General features: G+C 68.7%; 1 protein-coding gene and 1 long non-coding RNA gene across 5 annotated transcripts in view; one reads left to right on the top strand and one right to left on the bottom strand.

The window, feature by feature from the left end:
- The window catches only part of LOC103344977 (protein ENL), a 67,317-nt gene extending 60,099 nt beyond the window's left edge, over positions 1–7,218 (top strand). For all 4 annotated transcript variants that reach the window (XR_007917999.3, XR_007918000.3, XR_007917997.3 and 1 more), the window contains 6 exons: positions 1,902–1,989; positions 3,011–3,119; positions 4,638–4,737; positions 4,859–4,930; positions 5,017–5,088; positions 5,234–7,218. This is a non-coding gene — a long non-coding RNA (protein ENL). The remainder of the gene's footprint in view (positions 1–1,901; positions 1,990–3,010; positions 3,120–4,637; positions 4,738–4,858; positions 4,931–5,016; positions 5,089–5,233) is intronic.
- Positions 7,219–10,446: 3,228 nt separating this feature from the next.
- Positions 10,447–19,969, bottom strand: LOC127490155 (long-chain-fatty-acid--CoA ligase ACSBG2-like). The gene is given in 13 exon segments (XM_089316297.1): positions 10,447–10,535; positions 10,742–10,872; positions 10,874–10,959; positions 11,589–11,728; positions 11,914–11,968; positions 11,970–12,132; positions 13,079–13,310; positions 13,382–13,945; positions 15,027–15,106; positions 15,208–15,428; positions 16,141–16,393; positions 16,881–16,963; positions 19,916–19,969. Coding segments are annotated over 13 exon segments (2,151 nt in total).
- Between the last annotated feature and the right edge of the window lie 169 nt (positions 19,970–20,138).

Raw genomic sequence — 20,138 nt, 5'->3', positions numbered from 1 at the left:
AGGCCTGGCAGGTGCTCACCAGCACCCACGTCTACCTGCCCAGAGCCCCTAGGCCAGGGGGTAGGTGCTGGGGCCGTCTCCAGGCCTCTCTGCACCACGGGCTGGGCGGGCACCGCAGTGGAGGGCAGCTGAGGCCAAGAGTCCGCAGGCCCCCCCCTACCCCCCCAGCTGGCCCTACCCCAGACCCCTGCACTGACATGGGGGCACCCAGGGTGTCTAGCAGGGAGGTCCCCTTCACGTGGGAACTGTCGCGCAGGGTTGGGGCTGGTGTCCAGCTCTGTGGCCTTAAACACTGGGCTCCTGAGGCAGCAGCCACACAGGGAGGCACGGGAGTTCCTAGCCTCCTGTGCACGGAGTGGCTTCCGGGCAGGAGCCTTGGCCACCACGGGCCTCCATGAAGTACAGGTTTGCGGGGTGGGAAAGGCTGCCTGGCCTCCCCCTGCCCGTTTCAGGCCGAGTCTCGCCGGAGGCTGCCTGCAGCTCCATTGCTGGAAAGCCGTGGCCGTGACCGCTGAAGTCCGTGCCCAGCCCTCGCCCGCACTCCGAGACCACTGGGCCGCTGCTGTGTCCAGGTCCCCGGGCTGGGCCCCTGGGGCCCTGAACCAGGCATTCGGGCTGCTCCAGCACCCCCTGGGCGCTGGCTGAAGCCTTCTGGATGCCTCTCCCTGCCGCAGGTCCACACGGGAGGAAAGACTGACTCCCCTGCCGACCTGAGCAGCCTGCAGGCTGGGGGACCCGCAGGAGGCAGTGGGGGCCCAGGGCCTTCCTCGGCCACCTTCCTGCAGGTGGCGCTGCTGAGCTGGCTTGCAGGGGTGGGGAAGCCGAGGCTTAGAAGTGGGGGCTGTGTGAGCCTGCGCCACAGGGCCAGTGTTAGAACAGGCACCCGGGGAGTGTGCAGGGGACTGTGCTGCCCAGGGAAGGCCATTTGCTAAGAGGGTGGGCGAGCAGGGGTTGGCGGGGTGTGTTTGGAGTGGGCTGGGTCGGGAGGAGAGGCCCCTCCCTCTCAGTACCCCCTGCTCACAGAGAGGAGAGGCCTTGTGCCTTCCTGGGCCCCTTCTGCAGGGGGGCCGCCCTGTCCCAGACGCCGCGGGGAGGAGCCAAGGGCCCCAGAGCGTGCGGGTTCTGCATCTCGAGGTCCTGAGCCCTGTCCCAGGGTCGTCTGCTGTGGCTGGCAGCCGCTGAGGCGGGCTGGACAGCCACGTGTGAGCGGCCCAGCGGCCGGGCAGCTTCTGCGGGGCTCAGGCTTGGGCTTCTGCCCGCAGAGCTTCCTGGCTGAGACCCAAGCCCAGAGCCGGCGGGTCCCTCCCGGCCCTGGCCCAGCCTCGGCTCTGCGGGGCGGGCACTCGCAGTGACCGGCTGGCTGCTGTGCCCCCAGGAGGCACAGCCCCGTGCCCTCCAGCCCACGCACCCGCTCGCACACCCATGCCCTCCACGGGCCCCCTCGCCGCCGCCTCGCGCCCTCCAGCCCACGCACCCGCTCGCACACCCCGCCCTCCACGGGCCCCTGGCCGCCGCCTTGCGCCTTCAGTTCCTTTGTCACGTTTGTTTTAGCTTTGGCTGCTCCCTGGTGACCGCGCTGGGGGGAGACGGCTGCGGCGGGGGTGGGGGGAGGGTGCCTGGCTCAGTGCAACATCTGCCTGCCGCGCACACACTCAGCGCACACAGCGTGCACTTGGGCCCTCAGGCCCAGGACGGTGCCGGGGTGGGAAAGAGAAGTGGGTACCCAGGGCGGGCTCTGCTGTACCGGGTCCTCAGTGGGAAAAGGCGGTCACACTGCTGATGTCCTGGACTGGGGGAGGCTGCAGGGGCCCTGTGGGGACCCCAGAGCGCCTTCTCCCCCAGCTCTGGCCTGAAAGGTGTCATTCTCCCCTCCCCCACCCGCCTGCCCCTGCCGGGTGAAGTCCGCCCCGTCCAGCCCGTCCAACTCCAGCTCCAGCTCGGACTCCAGCTCAGACTCGGATTTTGAGCCGTCTCAGAACCACAGCCAAGGTGCGTCATGAGGCAGGGACGGGCGGGAGCGGGCGGGCTCCTGTGGGGCAGCCCCTGGGGTCAGGGTTCCCCGTCTCCCTGATGGCGCGGGACTGTTACCGAAAGCAGCACGCCCTGAGTCTGAAAGGGACAGGGAGGGAGGGGAGGCGCGGGGGCCGGCCCCGATGGGGCCGGGGGCAGAAGCAGTCCCCTGTCACCAAGTGTGGGGTTTGCTGGGGGAAGGCAGGGGGCCCAGGGGCTGCCCTGGAGCGGAGGGGCCCTGGGCTCGCACGGACCCGGAGGCCACGGCGCCCTCGCTCAGAGCTGAGGGAGGGCAGTGTGCCGCCTCCCCCGATGGCAGGAATCCTTTGGGGGCACAGGGAGGGGAGTGGCTGGGGGGTCTGGCCTGGGATTCAGGCATGTGCTGGGGGAAAGCCTGTCCCCTCTCCAAGTGCTCTGATCTCTGGGAAGGGAGGGAACCTGCTGGAGCCAGGCCACGTGACCAAGGTAATTGAGGGCTTTGTGTCCCTCCGTTGCCGTGGTAACGGGAATATAAACCAAGATGCCGTCTGTAGGGGACTGGAACGGGTGCCTCTGGAGAAAGGGGAGGACGGTGGGCTGCGAGCAGCCAGAGGGAATTAGACGGGGCCTGGGCAGGTCTGAGTCGGGGTGGCTGGGTGCAGGGACCCTGTAGCCCCAGCAGAGCGTCCAAGCCCGGCTGTGGCCGCTGCGCCCGCCCCACTGAGGGAGGGAAAGCCCCAGACTCTGCACTTGGGGGCAGGGGCACCTCCCCTCAGCGGCACCGATGGACAGGCCCGGGGCCTGTGGACAGGCCCGGGAAGGTAGGCAGGGCGGGCCCAGGGGTCCCTCAGAAGGCCGGCAGGAAGGGCTCCCCGGGGGTCCTGGGTATGCAGTAGGGTCACGGGAGTAGTGCATGTGGCCTGGGGGTCCTGGGTGTGCAGTAGGGTCATGGGAGTAGCTGCGCGTGGCCTGGGGGCGGGGACGCGGAGCTCAGCGGGCGGGGCCCTCTCCTCTCCTCCAGGACCCCTGCGCTCCATGGTGGAGGACCTGCAGTCAGAGGAGTCTGACGAGGACGATTCTTCATCAGGTGACGAGGCCACCGTCAAGACGAACCCAGGACGGGACTCCAGGTGACTGGGTGGGGCGTCGGGTCCTGGAGTCCCCGGGCAGTGTCAGGCCTGGGCCTTGGGTGGGCTGGGGTCAAGGGGCCCTGGTGGGCGGTGCTCTGCACTGTCTCCATACTGCAGAGGGGAGAGGCAGGGCCGACCCATAGCCCTGTCTGGGGACAGGGTCGGGGACAGCAACATCCGGCCCTCCTGAGCCGGCCTTGACACAGTCCAGGGTCCTGGAGTGACCCCACCTTGGCACCCCCAGCCCCCTCCTGGGGGCCTCAGGGGCTCCTCTTTCAGCCGGGAGTGGCCGTTGTCTGTGCCAGCAGGGCCCCGGGGAGTTCTGGGAAGGAGCCCCGTGCAGGTGACCGCCAGGGGAAAAGTGGCCACGCAGGGCCTCGGCCTCCGGACTCAGGCCGGGAGCAGACAGCGGCTGGGCGGCGTTCCACGGCGCCCGCCTGCTGGGCGAGGATACAGGCGTGGGTCCCCTTCTAGGGGCTGGCAGTGCGGCACTTGGGCCACGCGGGCAGGGCTGCCCCTCCTGGCCTGGCCTGCTCTCCGGGAGGCCCGGGGTCTGGCTGGCACCCAGCTGCCACCTGTCGGACACAGGGAAGAGGTGAAAGTGATTGGTGTGGCCGTGGCCGTGGGCGGCAGCGTCGCCTGGGTAACAAGTGAGGTGGAGCCAGGCCTGGAGCTGGAGGGGCCGGGGAGGGGGCTGAGGAGGGGGCCGGGCCGAGCCTGCTGCTGCCGTGGGAGACGCCCAGGACACAAACCGCTGGGGGCTGAGCACTGCTGCCCGCCCCTGGCCGCAGTCAGCGCGGCCTGTTGGAGGCGGCAGGAGGCAGGAGGCGCGGAGGACAGCGGGGCGCGCGGTGTGGCTGTCCTGCTCAGGCAGCCTTGCCGGGAAAGCCGAGGCCGTGGGCAGGACCCTCAGGCTCGGCAGCACCACCCCGTGCTGCTGTCCTGTGCCTTTTGTTTTTTCAAATTTATACTTTATTTATTTGAAAGGCAGAGGCAGGGAGAGAGCGAGAGATCGTCCATCCACTGGTTCACTCACCAAACGGCCAGGTTGAGGCCGGGAGCCAGGAGCTGCTTCCTGGTCGCCCAGCTGGGCGCAGGACTCCGGCTGCTCTCCCAGGCGCATTGTTAGCAGGGAGCTGGACAGGAAGTGCAGCAGCCAGGACCCACGCTGGGGCCCGTACAGGGTGCTGGGCTGCAGGCAGCGGCTCTTCCTGCTGGGCACAACGCCGGGCCCGTCCCGTGAGGAAGCCAAGGCCGAGGTGGACCCCGTGCCCTGGAGGGCTCCGTGTTGCGGAGCCGCAAAGGCTGTGTCTGGCGGGCAGAGGGTGGCGCCACGCTGCCCGTGGCCCTCGGAGACAGGTTCCCCCGAGGCAGCGCCGGCCGGGGTCCGTGCGAGGGCCCCGTGTTCCCGCGGTCCTGTCGCCTCCGCACACCGCCTCAGCCAGGGCTGCACGAGGGGAGCCGCAGCCCTTACTCTGGGCGCTGCCAGGCCCGGGGCTGACCGCCGCCTGTCTGCAGGTTGAGCTTCAGTGACAGCGAGAGTGACAACAGCGCAGACTCCTGCCTGCCCGGCCGTGAGCCCCCGCCCCCCCAGAAGCCACCCCCACCCAACAGCAAGGTGAGCCTGTGGTCAGGAGCTGGTTCCGTGCCGGGTCCGCGTCCTGGAGATGGGGCCAGGGCGGCTTGGGCGCCGGGATTGGGAGGCCTGGGTGAGCGCTGAGCAGACCCGGTTCCTGCAGGCGCCAGGCCGGCGGAGCCCGGAGCCCTGCAGCAAGCCGGACAAGATCCTCAAGAAAGGCGGCTACGACAAGGTGGGGGCGCGGGGCTGCGGGTGGGGGTGCGGGCTGCCCGCGGGTGGGGCTACAGCACCCACTGAAGCCCCACTCCGGCCCCCCAGGCCTACACGGACGAGCTGGTGGAGCTGCACCGGCGGCTGATGGCGCTGCGGGAGCGCAACGTGCTGCAGCAGGTGCGGGGGGGGGGGGGGACGGCCCGGGGGGGCGGGCGGGGGGGGCGCCCTTGAGCCCCGGGGGGGGGGGGCGGGAAGGGGGAGGCGGGCCTGGGGGGGCGCCCTTGAGCCCCGCCCGAGGCCACCAGCGTCCCCCACCCTGCAGATCGTGAACCTGATCGAGGAGACCGGCCACTTCAACGTCACCAACACCACCTTCGACTTCGACCTCTTCTCCCTGGACGAGAGCACCGTTCGCAAGCTGCAGAGCTACCTGGAGGCCGTGGCCACATGACCCGGGGCCGGGTGCCGGGCCCCTGCGGCCGGGGCCCCGGGGGGCTGCGCGCGGGCCCCGCCTGCTCGTGGCACTGCCTTAGCGACCCTCGGAGCCAGCTGCACTTTCCTCAGCGGCTTCCCCCCGCCCGCCCCCCAAGGGGGGGCCGGGCTGCTCGCGGCGAGTGGTCTGTGGTGCGGGCATCAACCAGGCTGGGCCTCGCTCCCTGCAGAGGAAGGAACACGTGGGGCTGGGGGCCCCTCCGTGTGGCGGCCCTGCCCCCGGCGCTGCGGGGGCTGCTCGGGCCTCTCTGAGCATCCGGGGCGGAGCCCAGCCTCGCAGACGGTTCAGAACACGCCCCGCCCACCCGTGTCTGCAGCCAGCCCGGCCGGGCCGCGCTGTGCAGTTGTCTATATTATATATGTGTATGCGCTGTTATGTACACGAGCGGTTTCCGATGTGCGTTTCTGTGGCAGCAGTGACGTGGGGGGTGGGGGGCTAAGGGTAAGATGTCTGCGGGGTCTGTGTCGGCTGCAGGCCGGGGCGCCGCCGCCTCCCGCCGGGCCGGGCCCCTGAACACTACGCCGGGCGGGCGGGCGGCCGGGCGGCCGGGCGCACCCTCCTCCATAGGATCCTCTTCCTCCCCGTTGTTGAGCAAGTCTTCGAACTTTGAAAAAAAATGAGCTTTTGCCAAATAAGATGGGGTGGTTTGTGGAGTTTTCCAGGGACCACGGGGACTTGTGCTCCACACGGCCCCTCCCCCCACGCCGGCCCGGGAAGCCCCACCCCGCGGAGACAGCCCACTCCAGGTCCCCCTGGCGCCGCCCTGCCCACCCCCGTCCCCCGTGTCCCTGTGCCCGGACCAGCGTGCAGGCAGAGGGGGCAGGGCCCGTGACCCTCCCCCACCCCACCCCCGCTATGAATCCACGCGCGGGGCGGGCCCGGCCCTGTCCCTGCGCTCCCTGGTCTTCCTGGCTGTGTCTGCTGGGCGCATCTCGACACTCCTTGCCTCCAAGGCTCCCCGACTCCAGCTGCCCTGGGGGCTCCCCCGGATCGTCGGGAAGGACGAGAACTTCCAGAGGAGACCTCAGAGGCCCCTCGGCCCCACTGCCTTCAGGTATCGGAGAGGGGCAGGCTCCGGCCGCCGCCCACCCCCTCCCCAGGCAGGCCAATAATACTCCAAAGTGGGGCGCCCGCGCTTCCGCTGAAGATGGACATGGACAGGCCCCAGAGCCCCGCGTGGGCGCGGGGTGGCCGCCACCGCTCCGCCCTCCGCGCTCGGAGGCCGCGGGCAGTCGCCGGGCTGCTGATTCTCCAGAAGCTCTCCTGGGGCCCACACGGTGGCCAGCGCAGCCGCGGCGGTGGCACCCGGCCCTTCGTGCTGTCGGCAAAGCCTCCGGACGCAGCGACCCGTTTCTGTTACCTCCTCTGGCCGGAAGGCCTCACCGCTGTCCTCCAGGGCTGGCTCCCCGCCCACCCGACGGACGTGCCGGGCCGCCAGCATTCCCAGCTGCTGCCTACCCCGCCCTGGCTGCCCAGCAGCTGGGCCGGAGAGGGCTCCGGGGCGCGCTCCGTGCTAAGCCGCTCGCCCCCAGTGCAAATCCCCGTGTGTGGCCGTCTCCTGAACAAAGTGTAAACCAGAGGGTATCGAATACCTTCCCCGCCCGCCAGGGTTCCTCCAGGACGCGCCCCGAGGAACCGGGACTCCCTCCCGGCGGCCCGAGACCAACTCCTGGCTGACAGGAATAAGGAGAAACGTGTTTGTAACGAGTTACAGGATTGTTTCTGTCCTGGATTTTAAACTTTTTGTTAAATTGTGAAATTATGGAGGAGTTTTATAGAAAAAAAAAGTGAAATAAAGTCAGATGGAAAGCAGAGCGGCGCGCGTTCGTGTGGTTCGTGCCCCGAGGGGCCCCGGTGCCCAGGAGGGGACTGGCGGGGTGGGCGGCGCCGCCGCAGCAGAGCCCGGCCCACTCCTGCGCAGGCTCCGCCCCCTCCTTGGAAGCGGGCGGCTAGGGGAGCGCGGAAAGCAAGTCGGACGTCGCGGACACGTGGCGGGTCCACGCACAGGTGGGTGGGTGGGAGGGAGAGGAAGGACGGGTGGGTGCACGGGTGGGCGGGCAGGTGTGTGGATGCGTAGGACAGCCTTTGCCAGGAGCCAAGCGGCCCTCTGCCAGCTCACCCCGCGCGCGGGGCGAGTGTCTGAGCAGATCCGCCTGCTCTGGGCTCCAGCGCCCCCTAGAGGAGCGGGGAGGAAGGTGGCGGAGGCTTTGGGTACCAGTTTCAGACATGAGCCCCTGAAACTGTTCATGGCCCGACGGAGTTGTTACGGCACGACGCCCGGGGTGGGGTGGGGGGCTTGCACCTCCAGAACTCCCAGCGCTCGGTGCCTTCACATCCCCACCAGCAGACAAGAGGGCAGCCTCCTCCAGGGGCCGGTATCTCCTCCCCCCGAGCCGGTCCGTGTGCCTCACAGCTCTCGTCCTCACAGGCCCGCTCCGCAGTGGCTCTGGAGGGCAGCTGGGGATCCCGGAGCCTGAGGAGGCGCCTCGGCCCAGCCTGGGAGAGCCCACAGTTCTGCGCCCCCGAACACTGGACCTTCCAGAAGAGCCCACAGGTAAAAACCAGTTTGAATTCTCCGGGTGCTTTGCAGACTTGAATGAGTCTGGGTGGCCTGGGAGACCCTCTGGCCCGTCTTCAGCTCTCCCCCAGACCCCCCGGCACGGCCCGATTGTACAGGAACCTAGAGGTCCACGTAGCACACAGGGTTCTGGAGGCCAAGAGCGAACGGGCGAGGGAGGCGGAGAGCCCGGGGCGCTGGTTTCAAGCGTTGGCCTTGAGGGTTCCCACGCCGGCTTGGCCCCTCATTCCCTCGCTTCTCAGCAACCCAGAAGCCCTCTTGCATAGGCGGCCCTTGTGGGTGGGTGCGGTTGTTCAGAGAACTGGTACAGCTAGTGCTCTGGCCGGCACCGCGGGAGCGTTCCGGCTGCTCTTTGGCAGGGTCAGCAAACTGTGGCCCACAGGCCAAATCTGTCGCTTATTTCTGTTAAGTTTTTTTTTTTCTATTTGAAAGGCAGAAAGAGAGAGAGAGAGAGAGAGAGAGAGAGAGAGATGTTCTCTTAGCTGGTTCGCTCCCCAAAGGGCTTCAACAGCCAGAGCTGGGCCAAGCTGAAGCCAAGAGCCAAGAACGCCATCCGGGTCTCTCACGTGGGTGGCAGGGGCCCAAGGACTTGGGTCATCATCTGCTGCTTCCCGGGCGCATTAGCAGGGAGCGGGATCCAAAGTGGAACAGCCGGGACTGGAACTGGTGCTCGGATTTGAGAAGCCGACATCCCAAGCTGGGGCTCGGCCCGCTGCGCCACAGCGCCAGCCCCTCCCCCCCCCCCCCCGAGGAGCTGGGGTGTGGGTGGGGCTTCTGGAGGCGAAACTCACCCTCTGCCCCTCCCACCCCCAGGGGCTGCGTCTCAAGCCCACGCACCGGCTCAGCCCCCCATCAGTGCCGTGGTCCAGACGTGGCTCCCTGTGTTGGAAGCTTGGTCCCCAGGGTGGCGACATTTCGTGGGGGCCTTTAAGACGGTGAGCCCAGAGGGAGGTCGCTGGGGGTGACCGCCACCCTCAGAAGGGACTGGCGAGGTGCTCAGGGGACCCTGGCTGTTTCTCCTGAGAGGGCTTCCACCCAAGAGGAGCCTGGCCCCTGCCTGGCTTCAGATCTTGCTGCAGTGTCTCTGTGCCCCCGGCAGGGGGCGCCCTCACCACGCCGCTGGCACTGGAGCCCGTGCGTGCCTCCCGGGGGGAGAACAGTGAAAACCAGGCTGAGCGCGTTCTGGGGGACGGGGCCACCTCGCTCCCGCGTTCAGACACGCGCGGTCATCCGACTGATCCTTGGGCGTCAGCGTTCCTGCCTGAAGCGACGGCCCCGTGGGACCCGGACCCACCCCAGCGCCTCCGTGTGTCCCTTCCAGACCCCCCGAGGGAGGGAGGAACTCCGCGCTCTCAGGCCTTGAGTTCTAACGCGAGCAGCGTCTCTCGTGCCCACGGCCCTGCAAGGGCCCCCGTGTTTCCCGCTGGTGTCCACGGCCCCGCACCGTGGTGGCCCCTGCAGCCCCGGGCAGCCTCGGGACCGGTTGGGATCCCCTCTGAGCCGCCCAGCCCTGCCGGGCCGCGTGGACTGAGTTTCTCTCCATTATCTTTTCCGTGAGCTGGGTGCTGGGTCTTTCGTTTAAGGGGTGCTAGCTCGCCGTCTGGGAATAGCCCTGCCTGATTCCACCTGCCCGCCAGGCACGTGAGGGAGCAGGGGCGAGGCGTCTGTTGACTCCGGGTCTCAGGAGGGGTGACCAGCAGGTGGAAGCAGGCCCCGCCCCCGACACCCAGCTCCTGGGATCCCTGCCACACAGAGGTCCCTTCCCCCGCTCCCCATCGACTGACACAGTGCCTAAGGCAGGGCGGGGCCGGGGGATGGAGACACGGCCCAGTGGGTGCAGGTCCGGCATCGCTGCACGGGGGTGCAGGGGCCCAAGGACTTGAGCCGTCCTCCGCTGCCTTCCCAGGCCACAGCAGAGAGCTGGATGGGAAGTGGAGCAGCCGGCACGCAAACCGGCGCCCATGCGGGATGCTGGCACTGCAGGCGGTGGGCGGCTTTACCCGCTAGGCCACAGTGCCGGCCCCTGGGTGCAGCCTTCAGACCATGAGTTCCCTGGGTGGTTCTGACAAATCCAGGGTCGAGCCCCTCTAACAGCCGCCCCTCCCCTCCCCCACAGGAGCAGGTCTGGGCCCTCCCTGTCCTCCCGCGCACCCCAGGCTGTGTGCCAACAGCTGGGGGACGGCCCCAGCACCAGCTCCAGAGAGGGTCCCGAGTCTGTCTCTCCAGCGACCCCTCCCTTATGGGGGGGGGGGGGCCTTGGTTTCAGAATCAAAGAAGCCGTGAGCTTCGCCCCAGCCTTCAGGGCCAAGGTCCCTCTCTCCCAGCTCCGTGCGCGCTGGGGTGAGCGAGGTTTATTACCCCTTGGGGTTTGGAGCCTTCCCCCGGCAGGGGCTCCCTTGTTCCGCCAGGAGCCCCTCCCCCTCCGGAAGTCCGGCAGGAGGGGCTGGGGAGGGGCCCGCAGCCGCTAGCGCTGCTGGTCGTCCGCACGAACCTCCTGGGTCTGCGCCTGGCACATCCTGGCCACCGCCGCCCCCCTCAGCTTCCTGGTGGCCCCTGCGACGGAGGCAGGTCCACTCCCAGGAGGTCCCCGACGGGGACAGCGGGTGGCCTCGGCCAGGGAGCCGCCCCGCAGCACCCCAAGAAGCAGTGTGGGCAGCAGCCCCGAGGGGCTCTCACGGCCGCACCCCTCCCCACCACCGTCCCCGGGCTGTCGGTGTGTGTACGGGCAGCAGCCCCGCCTGCCCGCCCGCCCGGCTCACCGAGCTCCCCGCCGGCCACCAAGCAGTCCATGTCCAGGACGGTCCACTTGACGATCCTGGCGCCGTCCGAGGGGGCCTCCGCGTTCGCGGCCTCAATGCCCCGCCCGATGGACTCCATGACGGCGGGTCGCGGCCGCCCACGATGTCCCACAGCCGCGTGGACTGGCCACCGCCTCGCTGGTCAGCGCGTTCTGGGGCTCTCCCGTCTCCGAGCTGATCTGTCACTTGGGGAGGGGAGGCCACTCCTGGGTGAGCAGCCCCTGCACCCTCCGCCAGCACAGGGCCACGCATCTGGCCACTGCACCCAGCACAGGGCCACGCACGCACATTGCCAGTGGTCCCATGGCTCCTGCCCAGGTGGGAGGACCAGGCCCGGCCCGCTGCCGGGCTGCTGCTGGGGGCAGGGGCAGCGTGGGAGCCAGGGCAGCGCGCGTCCGGCACGGCTCCTTCTAGAACTGGGGTTTCAGCCTCCAGGAGGAGGGAGGGCTCGGGACTCACAGGGCGAGCCTCAGCTCCTGTTATTCCACTAAGGTTTTATTTACCAGAGAGGGAGGGGGGAGAACGAGCCCTTGCCCCCACCTGCTGGTCCCCTCCCCAGATGCCTGCAGCAGCCAGGGCTGGGCCAGGCTGAAGCCAGGAGCTCCGTCCGGGGCTCCCGCGTGGGTGCACGGCCCAGCACTTGAACTGTCACTGCCGCCTCCCAGGGCGCACGCGCAGGGAGCTGGCGTCAGGAGCGGAGCTGGGACTCGACCCCAGGCCCCAATGCGGGACGCAGATGTCGCAAAGCCAGCGGAGCAGGCCACGCCCCCGGGGCCCCCAGAGCCCACCCCCTCCACCCGCAGGGCACCTTGAGCGTGAGCAGGGCGCACAGGTACGGGGCGTCCTGGCCCACCAGCACGGCTCAGCGCACGATGGGGACGCACGTCCTCACGCGGGCCTCCATGGGGCCGGGGTTGATGGGCTCGCCCGACCTCAGCGTGATGACGTCTGCGTGCGGGGAGCGGAAGGGCCGGGCTCTGGGGCGGGAGCCAGGCAGCGCCAGCGCTCGCGAGGCAGCTCCCAGACCCCAGGCGTACGGCTGGAGGAATTCAGCCCTCGTTGGACCTTGTGCTGTGTGCAGCCTGCACCACCGTCCACAGCCGCCCCGCGGAGCCCAGCGCCGTCTCGCTCACCCTTGACGCTGCCCTCGACGTAGAGGAAGTTGTTGGCGTTCAGGAAACCCAGGTCCGCCCGTGTGCACCCAGCCGTGCGTGCCGATCGTCCGGCGGGGGGCCGCCTTGTCGCCGAGGTAGCCCATGAAGACGTTCCGGCCCCAGATGCAGACGGTCCCCACGCCCGCCTCGCCCTCGCCCTCCACCTTGGTGTGGGTGCCCAGGAACCCCTTCCCGCAGCTGGGGGCGCAGGGCAGTGAGGACCCCGCGGCCTCCCATCCCACAACCGCTGCACACTCCTTCTGTCTCCTAGGGCCCAAGGGAGGGCGCGGGGGAGGAGGGAGCCAGGTGCAGTGACGGGGGGTGGGGGGAGGCCAGGTACAGAGTGACAGAGTGGGGGGGAAGCCAGGTGCAGAGAGGGGAGGGGCCAGGTGTGGAGTGACAGTGGGGGGAGAGCCAACCCCTAGTTGGGCACGGACACCTCGCGGAGCCCACACGCCAGCCCGGGGCCAGGCAGGACGCGCAGGTGAACTCCAGATGCTGTTGTTGGTTCCAGGCAGGGGACAGCGTCCGTGGGTGGGCTCGGCCCTGGCAGGGAGGAGGGGAACCACCAAGGGGTTGTTCTCCCAGGACACCGGGGGCTGGCGCTGGTGCCCGTCCTCTGCAGGCGGTCGGAGGCTCGGGGGCGGGGCCTTCCTTAAACGTGACCGCAGGGCCGGCGCTGCGGTGCAGTGAGCCCTGCCCATGGCCTGTGAGACCCTCACGATCACGCAGGGTTTCATCACCCCTCACCACGCGCGCGCGCGCACACACACACACACACACACGAGGCCCGGACGCTGTGGCAGCCGACCCCGCCCCGGCTCTGTCTGTCTGATCACACACCGAGTGAGGTATCCACCTCTGACGTCACACCTCTCGGTTCTGGGGCGGGACCTTCAGCCCCACGAGGGACCCTGAGCCAGCGCCGACCCACGCGGCGGCTCCCAACGCTCTCAAGGTGTCTCAAGGTCACCTCCACGTGGCCACAGCTCCGTACCACAGGGCTCCACACCTGAGAGGCCAAGTGTCACCAACAAAGCGCCTGCCGCCCAAGTGACCCTCAGAGCATGGCGAGGCGGGCCAGAGGGGCGCAGGCCTCCGGCCCAGACCTGTCTGTCCGTCTGTCCGTGCGGCCGGGACCCACCTCAGCATCTGACCGTCTCGCTGGCTGCCGACAGCGTGGACGCCCGAGGACTCGGACAGGCTGCAGATCTCAAAGGTGGGCTTGTTGAGGCTGAGGACGACGTCCAGGGTGGCCCTGGGCAGCCTCAGGTCCGTGTTGAGGAGCTGGCGGCAGCGCCCCAGACCCAGGAACTTCCTGGTGCCCTTGAAGGTCAGCTTCTTGGCCAGGCGGAAGCAGAGCGGGGGATGGACACAGAGCGTGGCCGGCGCTGCGGCACCCCGGGCCCAGGCCCTGGGCTCCCCACCCCCGCCGGCCTCACTGGAACACCCGCAAGCTGTTGGTCCGCAGCCCCACGGCCACGGAAGGCGCTGGAGTCCAGGGGCCCGGCCTTGAGCAGGTCCAGCATGCCGTCCCGGATCCGGGGGACGCCGTAGAAGGAGGCGGGCCAGACCTCCTGCAGCACGTCCGCCAGGGAGCCCTGCGAGGGGCGGGACCGGGGGCGGCTCACGGGGACCCCCAGAGCCCTGCCCTGCGGCACAGCACGCGTGGGAGCAGACAGCCAGCCAAGTAGAGACAAAGAGGAAGGCAGGGGTAGATGGAGAGAGCTTTCACCCGCTGGTTCCCTCCCCCAAGTGCCCCCACGACCGCCGGGGCTGGGCCAGGCCAAGGTCAGGGGCCCCCAATCCGATCGGGGGCTCCCACGTGGGCGGCAGGGACCCTCGGACTTGAGCCGTCGCTGCTGCCTCCCAGGGTGCGCATGCGCAGGGAGCTGGCGTGGGCGGGGACTCGCCCCGCCGACGTGGGGTGCAGGCATCGCTAACCACTGTGCCACACGGCCTGCCCCCGGAGGCTGTCTCCTAATGCCCCCTTCCCATGAGCCTTTGCATGCTCCCACCCAAAACTTGCTGATCATTTTTCAAACGTTTCCTGAACGTTGTTCGGAGCGGCAGGTTAAGCTACCGCCGGTGACGCCGGCACCCGACACGGGCACCTGTGAGTCCCGGCTGCTCCCCTTCCCATCCAGCTCCCTGCTGTGGCCTGGGAGAGCAGTGGACGATGGCCCCAGTCCCGGGGCCCCTGCACCTGCGTGGGAGACCCGGATGGAGCTCCCGGCTCCTGGCTGCAGCCTGGCCCAGCCCTGGCCGCTGCGGCCATCTGGGGAGTGACCCAGCGGATGGAAGACCTCTCCACAGCGCTGCCTTTCAAATCAATTAAATAAAAACGTTTCCAGGAGAGGCCGATCTCGCGACAGGTGAAGGGGACGCCACGCTCCAGGACTTCCTTCCCCCGTGTCCGCAGCACAGCCCGGCTTTGCCTCTGGGCGCAGACGTGACAGCAAAGCCTGCAGCGGCCCAGCGGGGACCCCCGACCCCCAGCGGGGGTGCGCGTCACCTCCAGCCGTTTTGTTATTTCAGTATGAAGCGTGCATGGCAGCCCCCACCTCCGTCCGTTTCTAGAACATTCTCCGCTGCCCAGACCGCGGCTGGCTCCATGCCCGGGCAACGCCCCCTCCCCAGCCCCACCCCGCGTCCCGTCCGTGGCTCTGCGGACACCAGGGACCCGCTAGGAGTGGGATCCCGCAGGCCGCGTCCTTTCGTGTCTGCGTCCCCCCCGGGTCCCTCCACGTAGGCCTTTTCAAGGCCGCGTAGTACTCCACAGCGGGAGGGGCCACGGCCACTCACGCCCTGTCAGCGCCTCAGCGCTGCTTCCCGCCCTCGCCACGCGGGCCCCCTGCGAGGCCCGCCCTTCCCACCCCGCGCCACACCAGCGGCTCGCCACTCCGGCCCCTTCCCTGACCAGGGCCAGAGACCCGGAAGGGCGTGTGTGATGCAAGGGCGGGACTTCCGGTTTTGAGCGGGCTGACTCCACCCCCGCACCCCTCAGGGCGGCCGCTCATTGGCCACCGTCCCCTGGGGGGGCGGGCGCTCACCCTCAGCGCTTCCGGCCGGCCACGAAGATGGCCACCGACCTGGATGGCCTTCTGCAGTTGCCTGTCGCCGTCCGCCTTCGAGCTCTGGGCGATGGCCCGGCAGGCTCTCGGAGAAGCCTCTGGGAGCGGAACCCCGGAGGTGAGGCTGCCCCGACACCCAGCGCTTGCAGGTAGCGTGGAGACCCCGGCTGTCTCCGCAGGGGCAGGTGGGGGCCCCTACCCCGCCATGATGGCGCCGATGCTGGCCATGACCCACTGCTCCGAGGTGAACCCCGTGATCCCCGCGCTGTGGAAGCGCTGCAGGCCTAGCTGGGGGGGGGGGAGGCCCAGTGAGGCTCCGAGGGCCCCGTCGCCCGGCAGCCTCGAGCCGAGAGGCTGCGCTGGGGTAGGGGTGCCCCTGCCTCCTGCCCGGTGCCGCACTCCCAGCCGGGGGACGTCTGGCAGCACCCGTCACAGGTTGGGGGCGGGAACGTCCTGGCGTCGTGGGGAGAACAGAGACGCCGAGACACTCACTCGGTGCGGCACAGCACAGCCCTAACCCAAGTGAGGATCCGGCCCAGGCTGACGGCGCTGAAGTCCCGAGAAAACGCAGAAAAGAGTGCGCTCCTGGACATTTTTAAATGCTCATTTTCATCTTGAACGAGTGAGAGAGAGAGAACTTCCCACCAGCGGGTCGCTCCCCAAATGCCCATGGCATCAGCCCGGGCTGGGCCAGGCCACAGCCAGGAGCCAGAACCTCCATCCGGGTCTCCCGCGTGGGTGGCGGGGCCCACCCCGGGCGTCCCCCGGAGCCATGCCGGGTGTAGCAGACGCGCGAGCTGGGTGCCGATGTAGTGCGCGCGCGTAGCTCTGCTGTTGGGATCTTTTACACTGAGTGTGGCAGGCCTAAGTTATGTGCGCGTCCTATCCGTGTGTGACCGCGTTTACGTAGTTAGGGCGTACGGACTCCCACAGAAGAGCTCCATTTTCCATAGGAGGGAACTGAACAACAGAGAGACAAAATCATTTATAGGGCTCCGGGAGAGGCCGGGATTCGAACCCAGATTCTGAGGCTCGGCGCAGGCGCAGGCGCAGGCGCAGGCGGGCAGCGCGGCTGAGAGGCGCGCGTGCGCCGAGGGGAGCGGCGCCGGCGCAGGGCGCCCCCTGGCGGTACCTGGCGCTCCTGGTAGTGCTCCCTGCAGGTGAGCAGGCGCCCGCCGTTCCTGCGCCTGGAGCCGAGCGCCACGCAGTTGGCGTAGACGGCCGTGCCCGTGACCATGTCGTGGACGGTCAGGGGCGCCTCGTGGGCACACAAGTTCTTGTCCAGCCGCTGCCGCACCTCGTCGCGGCGATGCGTCGTCCAGTAGCTGTGGCCTGCGGGCAGGCAGGCGGGCACGGTCAGAGAGGGACAGGCAGAGGGACAAAACCTGGGAGAGTTGGGGGCTCAGAGAGGCGGCGAGAGAGACGGGGGTGCGGGGCAGGCGGACGGACAGGCGCTGTGCCCCGGGGAGGTCTCGGAGAGCCGGCACCTGCCCGCAGCCGGCTCAGCGGAGGCGCTCTGTCCCTCCCAGGAGCCGGGTGCCCCGGTGACTGCTAGCCAGCGGCAGAAGCCTGCCCCCCAGGACCGCCGGCCCCACCCCTGGAGGGCGGCCAGGACCCCAAAGATTCAATGCTGCTTGGGCCAGCCCTGAGAGGCTGGACCCCCCATCCAGCTGGCCTCCCGGGAGCCCCGCCGCCCCCCTCTAAGGGCTCAAGGAGCGCCCAGGTCTGGTCCTGCTTTCTGAGCGCCAGGGACTGTCCTGCGATGGGCTCTCTGTCGTGTCCCCGGGGCCGCTGGGGTGCCCAGTGGACCTTTGCCTGCTTTCTCGCCGTCTTGGGTGCCGTCTTGTCCGCCGGGGCCGGCCAGACACTCACGCTAACCGAGTGAAGGTGGGCTGCGGCTGTCGGGCGCGGAGGCACCGCCTGGTCGCGGGGACGCCACCGCGGGCCTCCCTGAGCTGTGGGTCCGCATGGGCCAGGCACAGCCGGGACGGAGGGGGAACCACCCGGCCAAGGCTGTGGGGGCTGGCGAGGTGGGAGGAGGGGGCAGAGAAGGGGTGCAGCAAGGCGGCCTGAGCGAAGCCTGGCGTTCTGCCCGCCCCCCGCGGCCCGGGCCGCCCCTCGGTCCCCTGCTGCTTCTCCGAGGCCCGAGGCCCAGGACCGTGACGGTGGCAGGGCCCTTAGATGGGCCTGTTCGCGGGGGCCGAGCTTGCGGAGTAGCGAGGGGTCCCCCCAAGGGGAGGGCCCCAGGGAGGAGCAGGCTGCGGAGTCCCGGGTTCGAGTGTGGATGTCGCTGCTCCACACCGCCTGCGGCTTATGGGTTCGTGCACCCGGCCATCTCCCAGGTGTGGCGGGCGCCGTTTTCAAATGCAGTCAGATGCCGTCACGATCGATTAGCAAAGAATCATTTAAAGGCCTTTACTGGATTCTTTAAAAAAAAAAAAAGGCTGGCACCGCGGCTCACTAGGCTAATCCTCTGCCTTGCGGTGCCTGCACACCGGGTTCTAGTCCCGGTTGGGGCGCCGGATTCTGTCCCGGTTGCTCCTCTTCCAGGCCAGCTCTCTGCTGTGGCCCGGGAGCGCAGTGGAGGATGGCCCAAGTGCTTGGGCCCTGCACCCCATGGGAGACCAGGATAAGTACCTGGCTCCTGGCTTCGGATCAGCGTGGTGCGGCGGCCATTGGAGGCTGAACCAACAGCAAAGGAAGACCTTTCTCTCTGTCTCTCTCTCTCTCACTGTCCACTCTGCCTGTCAAAAAATAAAAAAATAAAGAGTTGAGAGCGGAGCTGGAAGAGGAAGTCCTTGTCCGTTCCCGCCTGCAGCAGCTCAGAGCTCACACGCCCGCTGCTGGGTGGCCGGGGAGTGCAGTGTGGGGTTGTGTGCTGTGGGGCCGTCAGGGCCCGGACACACGACGGGGCTCCCACACTGCCTCCCTGAACTGGAAACACGACGGGGCTCCCACACTGCCTCCCCGAACCGGAAACACGACGGGGGCTCCCACACTGCCTCCCTGAACTGGAAACACGATGGGGTTCCCACACTGCCTCCCCGAACCGGAAACACGACGGGGCTCCCACACTGCCTCCCCGAACCGGAAACACGACGGGGCTCCCACACTGCCTCCCCGAACCGGAAACACGACGGGGCTCCCACACTGCCTCCCCGAACTGGAAACACGGCGGGGCTCCCCCACTGCCTCCCCAAACGGGAAACACGACGGGGCTCCCACACCTGCCTCCCCATGCGGGAGCCAACGTGAAGATCACACGTGGGCCACGCCTCCACTCCTGGCGTGCTCAACGGCTGTCAAGTGCGTGCGACAGAGAGCAGAGTGGCTGTGTGTGTGTGTGTGTGGGGGGGGGCTGTTCCTTTGGTACCGGAGTTCCCATGGGGGAAGGCAGGAGATGCCGTGGAGACGGGCAGTGCCGCGAATGTGCCGCGGAACTGTGCGCCGGCAGATGCCTCAGATGGCAAGGTTCGCGTCCCGGGAATTTGCCGCCATGAAAGAGTGTAGAGAAGGCCCCTGTAGGGTCTCGTCGTCCAAGAGCAGCCGTTAAGGAAACAGCAAGGGGGGTGGGACTCGCGGGCGGACCGCTTTTCCCCGTGGGCAGAGTTACTGGCTGAGTAATGAGTGTTGAAGGGACGTTAGACGTGCCCCTGTGCGTGCCCGTGTGTGCCCATGCGTGTGCCCCTGCGTGTGAGCAGCCTGTGTGTGCCCCTGCGTGTGAGCAGCCTGTGTGTGCCCATGCGTGTGAGCAGCCTGCGCGTGCCCCTGCGTGTGAGCCCCTTGTGTGCCCCTGCGTGTGTGCCCCTGTGTGTGAGCAGCCTGCGCGTGCCCCTGCGTGTGTGCCCATGCGCGTGCCCCTGCGTGTGAGCCTGTGTGTGCCCCTGCGTGTGTGCCCCTGTGTGTGAGCAGCCTGTGTGTGCCCCTGCGTGTGAGCCCGTGTGTGCCCCTGCGTGTGTGCCCGTGTGTGAGCAGCCTGTGTGTGCCCGTGTGTGAGCAGCCTGTGTGTGCCCGTGTGTGAGCAGCCTGTGTGCCCCTGCGTGTGTGCCCCTGCGTGTGAGCAGCCTGTGTGTGCCCCTGCGTGTGTGCCCGTGTGTGCCCATGCGCGTGCCCCTGCATGTGAGCAGCCTGTGCATGCTCCTGTGTGTGTGCCCCTGCGTGTGAGCAGCCTGTGTGTGCCCCTGCATGTGTGAGCAGCCTGTGCATGTCCCTGCGTGTGAGCCCCTGCGTGTGAGCCCCTGCGTGTGTGCCCCTGCGCGTGCCCGTGTGAGCCCCTGCGTGTGAGCCCCTGCGTGTGTGCCCCTGCGCGTGTGCCCCTGTGTTTTGAGGCCAGGGGAGCAGTGAGGAATCGGGACTCGGTGCTCATACGCAGAGACCCGCAGCGGTGCCCGGCAGCACGGAGCACCCAGAAGGCCCGGGGCCGCGCGGGGGTCACAGCCTGCACACCGGGAGTGAGTGGGGCGGTGGGGGGCTGCACGCCGGGAGTGAGTGGGGCGGTGGGGGGAGTGGATTCGTCGACCAGGACGCCGTGACCGCGAACCGGGAGCTCAGCGCCCTGGAGACGTTCTGCCACGACTCAGCCCGCGAGATGCGCGTGCGAAGCACCCAGGAACCTCCATGAGACTCGCCGTGCTGAGTCTGTGCTTGTGGTGTCCGAAAGGCAAAGTACAGACATAGTCTGTCCAGGGCTTCACTCCCCCAGCGGCTGCAGGGGCCTGGGCGGGGTCAGGCTGAAGCCGGGAGCCAGGAACCCCAGCCGGGTCTCCCACGCGGGTGCAGGGGTCCCAGGACGTGGGCCATCACTGCCGCCCTCCCAGCCGCACCAGCAGGGAGCCGGATGGGAAGCCGAGCAGCCGGGACTCGAACTGGCGCTCTGACAGAGGCAGGCGTCACGGGTGCTGGCTTACCTGCACGGCGCCACCCCCAGAGACCCGGCTCGACCCCGCTGTGGTTTTGGACATCATGGCAAGCGTCACACGCGTCCCGGGTGGCATCAGGGGTCACAGGCGTCCACCAACACTGATTGTGCCGACAGCTGCTGCGCTGCACCAGGGGCTTCCGGGAGGCGGCCACCGCACTCCCTGTGCACGAGCTCGGGCCTCCATGGCCACACTGGGATTTGGAGATCTG

Source organism: Oryctolagus cuniculus, chromosome 16 (assembly GCF_051225735.1).
Source record: "Oryctolagus cuniculus isolate XC-2025 breed Fujian yellow rabbit chromosome 16, ASM5122573v1, whole genome shotgun sequence".
NCBI classification, from domain to species: domain Eukaryota; kingdom Metazoa; phylum Chordata; class Mammalia; order Lagomorpha; family Leporidae; genus Oryctolagus; species Oryctolagus cuniculus.
The sequence above is the reverse complement of the archived record's forward strand: the minus strand, read 5'-3'. Positions and strand labels throughout refer to the sequence as shown.